The 15,563-nt window shown below is 33.3% G+C and overlaps 1 protein-coding gene across 1 annotated transcript in view; it reads right to left on the reverse strand.

Moving 5' to 3' along the window:
- Positions 1–15,563, reverse strand: part of PXDNL (peroxidasin like) — a 495,544-nt gene that overhangs the window by 61,470 nt on the left and 418,511 nt on the right. The window contains 3 exon segments of the mRNA XM_025043730.1: positions 363–391; positions 393–571; positions 2,661–2,817. Coding sequence (XP_024899498.1) covers positions 363–391; positions 393–571; positions 2,661–2,817 — 365 coding nt within the window.

A 15,563-nucleotide genomic window follows, 5' to 3' on the forward strand; every position in this document is an offset into this window, starting at 1 on the left:
GAGAACCAAATGACTGGAGTTTGATCTTTGGTGTAGTAATCTGAAATATAATGAGAATGAAGAGACCAGAGCAATCACCAAAGCCCCTCTCCACTCCAACAAGTTTGATGTGAAATAGAAGATGTTGGGGAAAGGAAGTGGCTTCTGTTTTTCTGTTGTCCTCTCTGTCAACATCCATGTGATTTCTATAGTAAGAAGAAAACTTTCATGTTTTTTTCCTATGCGTCTCTTTGTTTGAGTTAACATAACCTTTAACACTGGAAATAAAACAAGCATGCACAAACACATGCACACACACACACACACACACACACACACACACACACGTAAATCCAAACAGAGCTAATGATGTTATTACTGACCTTCACAGCAGTCTTGACACACCATAAATTAACCTTTGGTTTTCTCTGCAGTTTATGTAATCCTGTGGATATTCTGCCTTCATGAAGACATCAGCCTGGATTTGCTAAATGTTGTCAGCATTGTCACAGAGCACATGACCCAGTGACCTCTGTTTCAGTTGAGTGAGTTGTGCCAGGGTAAATACTCTTTGGTTTCATAGCAGAAGCTGGTGGTCAACAAATAAAGGTTCATACCTTGGCATGAGTACTGACCTCACGCCAAGTGGTCATAGCAAGTACAGAAGAGTTTAGCAGAAGAGAAGAGATGAAAAGGACTGTGTTCTCCAACTAAAGATGCTATGAATAGTCTATTGACTATAAAGAAAAAACATTTTCAATTTTAATTTCAATTTATATCTATTGACTATAAAGAAAAAACATTTTCAATTTTAATTTCAATTTATATCTATTGACTATAAAGAAAAAACAATTTCAATTATAAATGAAAGAATATAGCTTAAAACATTATTAAAATGAGACTTTGTGTCTATTCCTTCAAGAAATATTTGAGTAGTATAAACTAAACACTTTTCTCGTGCTGGGTATACAACAGTAAATTAAGATAGGAAGCAAAGACTTGTTGCCTCTTACATTGGTATTATGGGTTGAGTTGTGTCCCTCATATGTTGTAATCCTAACCCCTAGTACAACAGAATGTGACTATATTTATAGACAGAGCTTTTAAAGAGGTAGTTAAGTAAAAATGAGGTCATTTGTGAGGAGGGGAGGGTAATCCAATATGACTATTGCCCTTATAAGAAAAGGAAATGAGAACACAAACAGGTATAAGGCAGAAATGCAAAGACACAGGGTGAAGATGGACATCTATAGGCCAAGGAGAGAGGAGGAACCGACCCTCAAAATACCTTAATATCAAACTTCTAGACTCTAGAAATGTGAGACAATAAATTTATGTTACCAGTCTGTGATACCTTGTTATGGCAGCCCTAGAAAACTAATGCATGTGGATAATGCACATAGGGAAGACAACTTACTCAAAAAAACAAAAAACAAAAAACAAAAAAAAACCCACAAAGCTTTCCAAAATATAATCAGTTTTTGATAACATATATTCTTAAAATATTACCATATGTACATATTAACCCAATTATGTATTGCAATAAATCCAGAGTGCTAGAAGTAATTTATTCAATTAATTAAATAAATATTATACTATTAATGTTTGCTCATGTGCATAAAAGGAATTAAATCTTTTACTAATTTCTTTAAAATATAATTCATAATAAAGAAATTTTATAAATGAAAGAGATTTTGAAAAAATCTAAGTAAAGAATAACTTTTAGTATAACTTTAATTAAAAACAAACTTCTAGGTAGTGTTTTAAGTTCTTTTTATATATCATCTCTTCAGTAATACAAAACGTTAAATTGTCAAACAGGTTCACAAGAATTCTAGCTTACTCAAAGCTATACATTACTAATGATTTGAAAGATACAACACCCTAGAACACATTGGGACCAAGTGATAGAAGAGAACTAACAGTGCCAACTCAGGCAGGGTGGTGGGAGCTGCTTGCTTTTGTTTTGTTTTTTGCTTTTTTTAATTTTTTTATACTTGGTTAATCTTTCAACTGTAAAGAGATTATACAATTTACAGTCTCCTCCCAGTTGTCTCTCATAATTTCATAAATTTGAGTTTATTCACAAGAAACACTTTGGACAAACCAAAAGATTTTTGATAATTTCCAGTTATCTTTCCATGTAAATGCTCTCAGTTTAATTTCACAAGAAGGTCTGGTCTCAGGTCAATAGGTCCTTAGAGAGGATGGAGGGAGGGAGTCTCAGACCTGCTGCCAACTCTTGCACTATCAACATCATTTTCATTTGCCACAATCTATGAAATCTATGTTACTTTGTTAAACAGATTTTGCAGATGAGGAAACAGGTAGAGTGATATTCTTCCCAAAGTTTAACAGCTCTAAGTAGTGGTGCTCAGATTCAAACACAGTAGTGAGTCTAATGCATCCTTTAATCATTGATTTTTACTGCCAGTCTAAACATTCTATTTCTTTTCTTCTTACAAAGATTTACAAGAATTTATAAAGATAAATGCTATGTGATATTATCAATGGTCAGAAAAACTCTGTAGTAAGATGTCACTTATTTTTTGTATTCGATATATTTTAAATCATAGAAAGTACTAACTCACACTATCACACACACACACACACACACACACACACATACACACTCTGGGGTAGAAAAACAATTGAAAATTATAACAGATAATCCTTTACATATCTCCATCTCTTACCCACTAAAAATGGGTAACAAATAAGCACTTAAGTGTTGATCCCACTCTCGTACCAGGGATCAGGTATTCAATCATGAGGGCGGGCCAGAAGTCATTGTTGCCTGGACTACCATAAAGACAGGTAGATATCACATGCCAAAGTCTGAAAATGACATTGACAGTATTATTTATATGAAAGACTACTAAGCATTATTTTATACACACAGAAAGGAAAAGCAGATATTGTTATCATTCTCATTTCACAGGTAAAAGCATTGAGATAATAAAAGAAGTCAGGGATCACCCTATGTCAGGGAGTAGAGCAGTGGCCTAATCAAAAAGATTTAACACCAAAATTATGTGCTATTCTTTATAATTAACCTACAAGTATGGGATATAACTATATAGGTGTGTGTGTATGTGTATATAGATATGTGTGTGTATGTATATATACATAGACATAGATATAACCAAAATCTTTCAGAAACATGTAGAATATTAGCAAATCAATTATCTAATCATTCAAAAATGTCCATATCGATATATATAATAGATATGCTGAACAAAGTGAAAAATAATTTGTGGAAATAATATAATTTGTTGCATAAATGTTTCCTTGAAAAAAAAGACAATGATCCTTTGATCTGGGATATAAATCAAATTTTTAAAACCAAAAAGAAATTATAATTCAAATGAAGATTTGAACCAAACACCCCACTTTTGACACACCGCCTACTTAAAAAAAATATATGACCAACACCTGTGAGACTCCTTGTGGAATCTGCTCTGATAATATTTTTTTTCCTGCCCCAGAGGATAAACATGAGAACTTAACCTGTCATTTACTATGCTTTATTACATTATTTCATGTGTATGATTCCATAGACTACATATAGTTTAGCTTTGTATTTTATATTAGCTTTGTGTTTTAACCTTAAGACAAATGGAAACAGAATGATCACACTTTCTTCTTTTTTCTCAACAATTTGGAGATTTAATCACGTTGTCACATACATCTGTACCTAATTCATATTCTCTAACTAATAGTCATTCATGATTGGATAACGGATTCTCCATTTAGTTTTCTATTCTACTGGTGATTCATATTTGTGATGTTTTCAGTTCTTACACTGTGAACATTCTCATACATGTTTCTTCATATGTACAAAGGTCTCTCTAGACTAGGCATTGGCAGATTTTTACTATAAAGGATAAAAGACCAGATTGTAAATATTTTCAGTATTGTGACCACATCTTACAATTACTCAAATCTTTCCTTTTGCACAAAATCTATCATAGACAACACATAGAAAATGTATATAGTCATGTTTCAATAAAACCTGATTTACAAATTCAGGTAGTGTGTCATGTTTTGTCAATGGGCTGTAGTTTGCACATCCTTGCTCAGAACATGCCAATGCTAGAACTGTAAATACTAAGTACAGAGCATGACATTTTAAATTTTAATTGATAATATCAAATTATATCCAAAATATATACTCTCATAATGAGTATATAGACGTTCTCTGAGATACGTATCCATATGCATATCATCAGTTTTAATAGTGCCAAACTGCTACCCAAAGTAAACACATAATTCATACTCTCACAATAAGCATATAGAAATTCCCTATAATCTAGTTCCTAGCTAAGTAATCTCTCATCCCTCGGCATACTGTAATTTATTCTTTAATTTTTTTTTTTGAGTTTAGTCCATTCTCATTCATGCTCTCCTTCTTCTTGTTCATCTTCCCCGCCTCCTTCTCCCCCGACCCCTGCTTCTCCTCCTGCATTTATTTTCTTAGTTTCTGATGATAGCTTGGCTTTTATATCTCCAAGAACCTGAATGTTTAGTGCTTGTTTATTTTCGTTCTTAGCGTTGTATTATAATCACTCTGTTTCAATTTTTGTTTTAAACTGGGAGATTTTTATCTGAAATGTTTTGATATGCATTTCTGTTTTCTTGCTATATAGCTTTATTTGAAATTGATGTGTTCTCTCTCTATATATATCTTCTTTCTAATTCTAGGCATTTCATAAAATAGATTTCTAGTTTAGTGAAGAACTGCATCTTTGATTGCAATGTTAGTGGTGATGTGAGAAGAGTAGGCATTGATGTGTTTTATCTCTCTTCCGTTCCTATAAAATTCTTAATTTCACTTTATTCTGCTTTCACTCCACTATCAAATATGAAGGGGCACTATCCCTTCTCTACTTATCTCCTTCACACTTCACCTCAGAAACAACCTTATCTCTGGTTACTTTTAGCCCTGTAACTGCTATCGTTAACCCTCAGGTTTCAGGACTACATTTGTCAAATTAGTACTTAGTTTTGAACTTTTTCTACCTAGAGAGATTTCTTTATTCCTGTAGTTCATCTATACCCTGTTCTCTTTCAGTATGTCCACAGAGATTTTTAAATTATCCTATTCTTCTCTCCATCCCCACAGATGTGCAGTAGAAGTAGAGCTTGAAAGGGCAGTTCTTTTGGAATTTGGTGATTATTTTCGAACATTATAATTTAAAACTCATTCCATTCTCTGTCTCCTACTAATTCTAAATGTGTGAGTCATGTGTTATTTGATGTGTCCTCTGTCGTCCTTTTTATTGATCTTAAAGTTTTACTGAGAGATTTAGAATCAGGTGACCATTATTTTCCTATAGCTAACTTGGAAATATATCTACTTTTTAAAATTTGTATTAACCTGAGGGGTGTGAAATGCTATGATTAATTTGCATTTTGATTATGTAGTTGAGCATCTTCTATACATTGATTGGACATTCAGTTTTTTTTTTTTTTTCTTATGTAAGATGCCTTTATACATTTTACACTTTTTTCTATTAGGTAAGTTTTTCTTTTTTTACTTTAGGAATTCTGTATATATTCTGGATGCTAATAATTAGTTATCTATGTTCAAAAGCATTCCTCCAAGTTTATGACTTTTTTTATCACTCTCAATATGTTAGACTTTGATGAAAATATTTTCTTAATTTTAAGTTGTTTTATTCATTTAGTATTTTTTCTTTTACCAAAAATTCTCCCCTAATAGTACAAAGATATTCTCTGTGTTTTATAAAGTTTTAAAATTTTGCCTCTTAGATTTAAATCCTTCATTTATTTGGAATTGATTTTCACATATGTGATCTAGGAATCCATACTCATTTTTATCCATGGATAGCTGGTTGTTCCTGTACCATTTATTGAATATGTTCTTATTTCTCTTAATTTGTTTGCAGTTCTTTCAAATATAGTGTTTCCATATGTAAGCATATTATTTAGAGCTCACTATTCTCTTTTATCAGTCTGCTTGTCTATTCATGAATCAATATTGCAATGTCTTAATTACTAAAAGCTTTACAATAAGTGTTGCTAAATGAAACATCAAATAACTTACATAAATTCTTCTTGGCCATTCTCTCTACCAGGGTTATTTTAAAAGCAGCTTCTTGAAAGTTCTGGTCAAGATGGTAGGTAAACATTGCGTGTGCTGTTTCCCATGACGGCATTAAAATTGCAGCTAAATGATGAAATAGTTATCTGGAGAATGATCTGGAGACTAGCTGAACATAACTCCTATAACCTAGGATATAAAGAGGAGAATAAAATGAGACTGGTATCAGGGGCAGAGATGCAAAACGGGCTGGTCCCACATTCACGTGTGGTGGTTGAACATCGGGAGCTATATCTTGGCTGTGGAGCCCCCTTTGGAGGAGCGAGGGCCACCAATCCCACACCAGGGCTCCCCAGCTCAAGATTACAATGCTGGGAAAAGGAGTCTCCACAAAATCTGGTTATAAAAATCAGTGGGGATTCTGGCCTCCCAGGTGAGATGGAAGGCAGCTGGAAATCCAGATGTCCCTTTAAAGGGCCTGTGCACGGATTCACTCATCTGCAGGCATTCACCCTAGACTCAGGTGGAGGGAAAGCAGCTTGGGAGGTGCCAGAGACATGCAGAGAAAGACTGAGATGTGTGGCGTTAGGGACAGGGCATAATTAGGGATAGCAGCCATTGTTCCTTTGTTGAGCTCTCCTCCTGTGCAGCCTAAAGATAGAACTATCTTGTGTTGAGCCCTCCCCCAATGCAGCCAAAACTGAATCTGCATTGGCCTGGCAAGATCTGTTCACTCTACCCAGGTGACTTCCTGAGACCTTGCCTCACCCAACTCACAAGTTGCCTGTATCAATTTTGGTTGGTTATTGGGCAACTAGGATTATCCCACACCCTCAGTAGGAAGTTCTTTCTGCAGCAATCAACAGGCCTTCACTTGAACACTTCAGGAGACAGTTTTGGTGGTGGGCAACAGCCTCAGAAATAACTGCAGTATTTCTTAAACAAATCTCAAGGGTCTGTAGGCATGAGGCATTCAGCAGTTAGCTTGGGTGTGAGATGATAATTTTGCAGGTGATCACAGGCTCAGCTCTGGCAATAAATCTTTATCTGCACTGACCTGGGGGACTCCACTTGCTCTACCCTAATGACTCTCTGAGACCCCATCTCATCAAATTCTGGTATTCCAGAGGCTCATTCATCTGCTGAGCCTTAGTGGCAATAGACAGACAGCTTCAGGCGTGAGAGTGCCCTGGGCCTTTTGCTGAGCTTCCCCAGGCCCAGTGCAGGTGACAGGTGGCCTCGGTTTACCACATGGCTCTGTCCACATACCTCCAGGTCCAGCTAAGGCAGCAATCAAACACAGATAGCTTTGTACCTCTTACCAAGTAGCTCCAGACTAGTCACAGGCAGTGGCTGACATTGGTTTGCACAAAAACCTCTCCCAAGGGGCTCCAGAACCAACACATTCAAAAGCTGGTGTTAGACCTCAACAAGGCACTACCTAATTAACCCCACAATGGCAGAGTGGTCTGAAGAGTCACACAAAACCACTGAGGTAAATGCCACTCCATGGGGTCAGCCCACACACATCTGATACATTGTGGATATGAAAAATCCTTACAGCCAGTAAGCCTGAGAGTCATTTCTACCCAATGATATGCCAACAGCAATCAAGGCTCAATTACAACATGAAGGCACTTGCAACCACAAAGAGTCATTACTGAAGCATCTGGAGCAGGCGATTAGGGAGACTATGCCACTGAGATGGATGTACAGGACACCTACTACATAAGGCCACCAAGCTAAGACTGGGAAATATAGCAGATCTACCTAATACATAGGGGAAAAAAAACAACACAGAGACCGCTAAAATGATAAAACAAAGAAATATGTTCCTAATGAAAAAACAGAAGACTTCAGAAAGAGAACTAAATAAGAAAAAGGTAAGTAACCTACCAAATATAGAAATCGAAACATTGGTTATAAGGATGCTTGATGAACTTAGGAGAAGAATAGATGATCTCAGTGAGAACAACAAAGATATAATAAGCATTAAAAAAAGACATAGAAAACATAAAAAAGAACCAGTGAATAATGAAGGATACAATACCTGAAATAAAGAATACACTAGAAGAGATCAACAATAGATAAGTTGAAGCAGAAGATCAAATCATTGATTTGATTTTAAAGACAAGGTAGCAGAAAACACTCGACAGAAACAGTAAAAAGAAAAATAGTAGTTTAAGGGACTGTGGGGACAATATCAAGCATAAAATCATTCACATCATAAGAGTACCAGAAGAAGAAAGAAAGAAAGGGATTGACAATCTATTTGAAAAAAATAATGACTGAACTTCCCTAACCTGATGAAGGAAATAGACATGCAAGTTCAGGAAGCACAAAAAGTACCAAACAAGATGAACCCAAATAGACCCACACCAAGACACATCATAATTAAAATGCTAAAGATTAAAGACAAAGAGAGAATCCTAAAAGCAGCAAGAGAAGATAGCTAGGTACTTACAAGAATGCTCCCATAAGACTGTCAGCTGATTTCTCAACAGAAACTTTGAAGGCCAGAAAGAAATGGCATGAAATATAAAAAGTGGTCAAAAACAAGGACCTACAACCAAGATTATCCTACTTAGCAAAGCTATCATTTAGAATCTAAGGACAGAAAAACTGCTTCTCAAAGAACAAGAAGCTAAGGGAGCTTATCACTACTAAAACAGTATTACAGGAAATGTTAAAAAGACTTCTTTAAAAAAAGGAGAGAAAAAAAGGAACATATATATGAATAACAAAATGGCAATAACTATGTACCTAAAAGTAATCACTTTAAATGTAAATGGTTAAATGACCCAATCCAAAGACATATAGTAGCTGAATGGATAAGAAAACAAAATCTATATATAAGCTATCTATAAGAGACACACTTCAGATCAAAGGACATGCACAAACTGAAAGCAAAGAGAAGGACAAAGATATTTTATTTAAATAAAAATTTTAAAAGAATAGCTGGAGTAGCAATATTTATATCAGACAAAATAGACTTTAAATAAAGGCTATAATAAACGAGAAAAAAGGACATTATTAATGATAAAGAATTTAATCTAATAAGAGGATATATCCTAATAAATATTTATGTACCCAACATAGGAGTACCTAAATATATAAAGCAAATATTGAAGACACAAATAGAAACATCAACAATAATACAGTCATAATGGAGAAATTTAATACTCCATTGACACGAGTGTACAGATCTTCTAGACAGAAAATCAACAAGAGAAGAGCTGTCTTAAATGGAAACTAGACCAGAAGTATTTAATTTATATTTTTAGAGTGTTTCACCCTAAAATAGCAGAATATACATTCTTCTCAAGTGCACATAAAACATTTTCTAAGATAGACCACATGTTAAGCTATAAAACAAGTGAGTAAATTTAAGAAGATTGAATTCACTCTGTCTTCTCTAACCACAATAGAATAAAACTAGAAATCGATTACAAGAAAAACAACTGAAAACACACAGACATGGAGGCTAAATAACATGGTACTGAAAGTAAATAGGTTAACCATAAAGTCAAAGAAGAAATTAAAAAAAAAAAAATCTTGACACAAATGAAAATGAAAACACAATGACCCCAAATCAATGAGAGACAGCAAAAACAATCTTAGTCAGGAAATTCACAGCAATATAAGCTTACCTCAAGAAACAAAGAACAAAAAATATCTCAAATAAAAAATCTAACTTTACACCTAAAGTAACTAGGAAAAAAACAACGAATAAAGGCCAAAGTGAGTAGAAGGAAGGAAATAATAAAAATCAGAGTGGAAATAAGAGAAATAGTCGAATAAACCAATATAAAAGATCAATGAAATGAAGAGCTGGTTCTTTGAAAAGATAAACTAAATTGATAAACCTTTAAAGAGACTCATCAATAAATAAAGAGAAGACCCAATAAAATCAGAAATAAAAGAGAAAAAGTAACAACTGACTCCACATAAATACAAAGAAATGTAAGAAAATACTATGAGCAATTGCATGTCAATAAATTGAACAATCTGGAAGAAATAGATTCATCCCTAGAAACATACAAAATATCTCAAGACGTAGTCAAGAAATAACAGAAAATCTGAACAGACTGATTACTTCTAACAAAACTGAATCAGTAATCAAAAAACTCTCAAAAAACCGAAGCCCTGGACCAGATGGCTTCAAAGGTGAATTTTACCAAAAATTCAAAAATAATTTAAACCTTTTCTTCTCAAACTATTTCAAAAATTTCCAGAGCAGGGAAGGTTCCCAAGCACATTTGATGATGCCACCATTACTCTGATTCCAAAATGAGACAAAGATATTACAAATAAAAAAAAATTATAGGCCAATAACCCTGGTGAACATAAATGCAAATTTCTTCAATAAAATATTAGCAAACTGAATTCAACAAGACATTTAAAAGATCATACACCATGATCAAGTTGGATTTATTCTTGAGATGCAAGTTTAGTTCAATATTTGTAAATCAATTAATATGATATACCACTCTTAAAAAAACTAAAAGATAAAAATCATATGATCATATCACTACATGCAAAAAAAATGAGACAAAATAGAGCATCCATTTATGATAAAATTTCTCAGCAAAAGAAGAATAGAGAGAAACTATCTCACCATTTTAAAGGCCATATATGACAAACCCACAGCTAACATCATAATTAGTGGGGAAAAACTAAAAGTGTTTTCCTTAAGATTAGGAATAAGATGAGGATGTTTACTTCCATTACTTTTATTCAACACATTGTTGGAAGTCCTAGTCATAGTAATCAGACAAGAAAGAAAAATAAAAGATATTCAAATTGGAAAAGAAGAAGTAAAAGTGTCATTATTTGTAGATGACATGATACTGTATATGGCGAACCCTAAAGATTCCACCAAAAAATGAAACAAACAAACAAAAAACTGTTAGAACTGATAAATGAATTCAGTAAAGTAGCAGGATACAAAAATAATATTCAGAAATCAGTTGCATTTTTATACACCAATGACAAACTATCAGAAAGAGAAATTAAGAAAACAATCCAATTTATAATTGTATATTTTTAAAAAAATACCTAGGAATAAATTTAACCAAGGAGGTTAAAGACCTGTACTTAGAAAATAAGACTTTGATGAAAGAAATTGAAGAACATATAAATAGATAGAAGCACATATCATGCTCATGGATAGGAAGAATTAACCTAGTTAAAATGTCCATACAACCCAAAGCAATCTATAGATTAAATGCAATCTCTATCAAAATACCAGTGACATTTCTCAGAGACCCAGGACAAATAGTACAAAAATTTATTTAGAACCATAAAAGACCTGAAATAGCCATGAACACATAGAGAAAGGAAAACAAAGTTGGAGGTATCACACTACCTGATGTTAAACTATAATACAAGGCTATGGTAATCAGGCATGGCACTGGCATAAAAACAGACACATACATTAATGAAACAGAATAGAGAACCGAGAAATAAACCTATTCCTTAACCTATGCCTCCTATGTCACTTAACCTATAACATAGGAGGCAAGAATAAACAATGGTGCTATGACAATCTGTTTAACAAATGGTATTAGGAAAACTGGACAGATACATGCAAACATGTGAAACTGGATCACTTTCTTATACCATATACAAGAATAAACTCAAAATGCATTAAAGACTTACATGCAAGACCGGAAACTAAAAACTCCTAGAAGAAAACATAGGCAACAAACTCTCTGGCATTGCTCTTAGTAATATGTTTTTCTGATCTATCTCCTTGGGTAAGGGAAACAAAAGAAAAAAACAAACAAATGGGACTTTATCAAACCAAAAAAAAAATTTCATAGCAAAGGAAACTATCAACAAAACGTAAAGACAATCTACTGAATGAAAGGAGATATTTTCCAAAGATGCATCTGATAAGAGGTTATCAAAAATTTATAAATGACTTGTACAACTCAGTATCAAAAAAAAAAAAAAAAAGACAACGAAACAAAAAAAAACAAGCAATCCAATTAAAAAATGGGCAGAGGATCTGAATAGATATTTCTCTAAAGAGGACATACAGATGGCTAATAAACATATGAAAAAATATTCAATGTCACTGATTGTCAGAGAAATACAAATTAAATATGAATGAGATATCACCTCACACTTATCAGAATGGCTATCATCAATAAATTGACAAGTAACAAGTGTCAGAGAGGATGTGGAGGAAAGGGAAACCTTGCACACTGTTGGTGGGATTGTAAATTGGTGCAGCTGCAATAGAAAACAGTTTGGAGTTTCCTCAAAAAATAAAAAATAGAATTACATTATGACCCAGCAATTCCACTTCTGGGTATTTATCCAAAGAAAACTAAAACACCAATTCAAAAAGATAAATGCACCCCTATGATCACTGCAGAACTATTTACAATAGGCAAGATGTGGAAGTAACCTAAGTGCTCTTCAACAGATGATTGGATAAAGAAGAGTTGGTACATATACACAATGAAATATTACACAACCATAAAAAAAGTGGAATCTTACCATTTGCAACAACATAGATTGACCAAGAGGTTATCAATCAAATGAAATAAGTCAGTCATAGAAAGACAAATACCATATGATTTCGCTTATATGTGGAATCTAAGGAGCAAAATAAAGAAAGAAAGAAAATGAAAAATATCTCATAAATACAGAGAAGAAACATGATTGTCAGATGGGAGAGCAGGCTGCAGTCTGGGTAGAAAAGGTAAAGGGATTAAGAAGTACAAATGGATAGTTACAAAATAGTCATGAGGATGTGAATTACAGCATAGGAAATATATTCAATAATATTGTAATAACTGTATAATGCTTGGTGGGTACTAGACTAATTGGGGGATTACTTCATAAATTATATAAATGTCTAACCACTATCCTGTACACTGAAACTAATATAAAATAATATAAATGTCAACTCTAATTTAAAAATAAAAATAAACAAGGTCATTGATACAACAACTAAGTACTATTAAGATCTTAAATGAAATTACAACAAATATATCATTTAGGGGAGTATTGTCACAAAAAGTGTACTATCACATTTGTCAGATTTGGCAATTTTTCTGCCAAAATGTCATCATTGTCCTGTTTTCATCTGCTAATTTTTAATGTAATGTAATTTTCATTGTATCTTTGAAGGTATGATTAAATAATTTTTTAGAATAAATAATACACAAATATATTTAGCATTCTGAATAGTTCAAGTTAAATTATACAGTGTATGAAAAATAATGGTTAATGGAAATCAGAAAGTTAAATAAGGCAAAATCAATTATGAACATTCTGAAAAGAAATGGTAGTTTGAGGTTTTAGAAATTAGAACATTTAACTTTCCCAGACAGTGTGATCTTGGTTTTGTCAATTTTAGACTTTTGACATTGATCTGATTCTCATTCCTTAACCAATTCAACGAAATATTAATCATTCCTATTCCTATTGTTACTTATTGCTTTTACTGTAATTAACCCTATAGATCTAATAAATATTGAGCCTTTTAATGGTACTCATTACAAGTATCATATTGAATAACTTACTATCATATATGGCTTATATTTGAAGCAATAACAATGAGTTCCAATTTCATTAGCAGGAGGTCTGAGATTAATAAGTTCTCAAGGAATCTCTTATTGATTTATCTGCATTACTCAGGAGAATGTCAGCTTTTTTTTTTTTTTAACTTTTTCAAATATAGATATTATATCTCTTCTTTCTTGGTTATAATTAGTCCCTAATAGGAATGCAAAGCAATTTCTGTATTAATACTTTTGATATGTCATTTCACTGGTCACATTTCCTCCCCAAACCTAATAGTCAACAACATGTGTTCCATACTTAAAGATAGTAATCCAATGTAAAGGTAGCATGGTTATGACTGTAAATAGTTGTATAATTTGAGATGGCCTCTGAAGGGGAATGTTCCTAAGAGTGACAATGACAGCCACACCATCCTCCTTTCTGTTGAGTACAGAAGAAAATTTGAAGTTTCCAGGTATTTGATCATAACACTGCCCTAAATATGTACATCATTAGAGACCACTACCCAGAGCAAGTATAAAAATTGTCTTCATAGAGTCTCTTGGTTTTGATAATATAACATTTAACTGTATTTAAAATTTTGTTTGTAACTTTTTCCATTACAGCAAAACAAAAACACACATTTAATAAATAAGAGTAAACAAGTTGTAGCTATGTTTAAAAGTGATATTTTCAGTTTCTATTTTGATGTACAGAGTTGAAAGAAAATATTTGCAAACTTAGAAATAGTCTGTTTCATGACAAAAAGACTACAATGCCAATCCATATCCAATTTCTTAAGGACACTTTGGCTTAAAGTCTGCTTCAGAAGAATGAATGATAATCAAAACTCTCATTCAACTGGGTCATTCGAAGACACATGAAGGTAGAAGGTCATGTATGGAATTTTTTAGGGCTATATATGTTTGCCTGATTCAGAGAGTGAAAGACAGATAACGTAGCAATGTATAATTTTAATAAAACAAATAAATGTCTTAAGTAAAAATTCCCATAACAAAAGGGCTAATCAAACAAAGGGGAAAAATATGTTTAAAATAGAAACTTCGGGAGTTCTGCTCAAGATGTCCAAGTAGATAAATAGTGTGCTTGCTTCCTCTCATAACCACATCAAAATTACAACTGAGCTACAGAACAGTCATCCCTGAGAGTCGCCTAAGTCTAGCTGAACATAAGTCCTACAGCTTGGGACACACCAAAGAGACCACATCGAGACTGACAGGAGGGGTAGAGATGCAGAACAGGCTGGTCCCACACCTGCATGTAATGGTTGAGACTCATAGATACAGAGAACGTTTTGGTTGTTGCCAGGTGGGAGGGGGATTGAGGAGTGGGTTAAAAAAGAAGAAACAATTAAGAAGTACAAATTGGTAGTTACAAATGGTTATGGGGATATAAAGTATAGAATAAGGAGTATAGTCAATAATATTATAATAACTATCTACAGTGTCAGATGGGTACTAGATTTATATAAATGTTTAGTTCCTATGTTGTACAGCTGAAATTATTATATCATATACCAACTGTAAGAATAAAAAATAATGTTGTACAGCTGAAATTATTATATCATATGCCAACTGTAAGAATAAAAAATAAATTATTAAAGTAAAAAAATAGAAACTTTAGTAGAAAGTTAGAAGATAAAGTTAAGTAATTCTCTTGGTCTGGTATTTCTCAATCTTGGCATGACTGACATTGGGGTTGGAAATTCTTTGTTGTGGGAGATTTTCCTGTGCATTGTAAGATGGTTAGCAGCTTTCCTTGCCTGCTAACTAGATGCCAGTTCATATCTATTTTCTTTGTGGTGACAACCAAAAATATCAGCAAACATCGTTAAATGGCTGAGATGGGGACAATCCCCACCCCAATTGAGAATCTGTCTTAGACGATTGAAAGGAAAGATGCTAAGATGATCAATAAGATAAAAGGACAATAATTCTAGAGAATAACCTAAAAGTTCCAAACATCCTACTAAAAA

Source organism: Pteropus alecto, unplaced genomic scaffold (genome assembly GCF_000325575.1).
Source record: "Pteropus alecto unplaced genomic scaffold, ASM32557v1 scaffold62, whole genome shotgun sequence".
Taxonomy (NCBI): domain Eukaryota; kingdom Metazoa; phylum Chordata; class Mammalia; order Chiroptera; family Pteropodidae; genus Pteropus; species Pteropus alecto.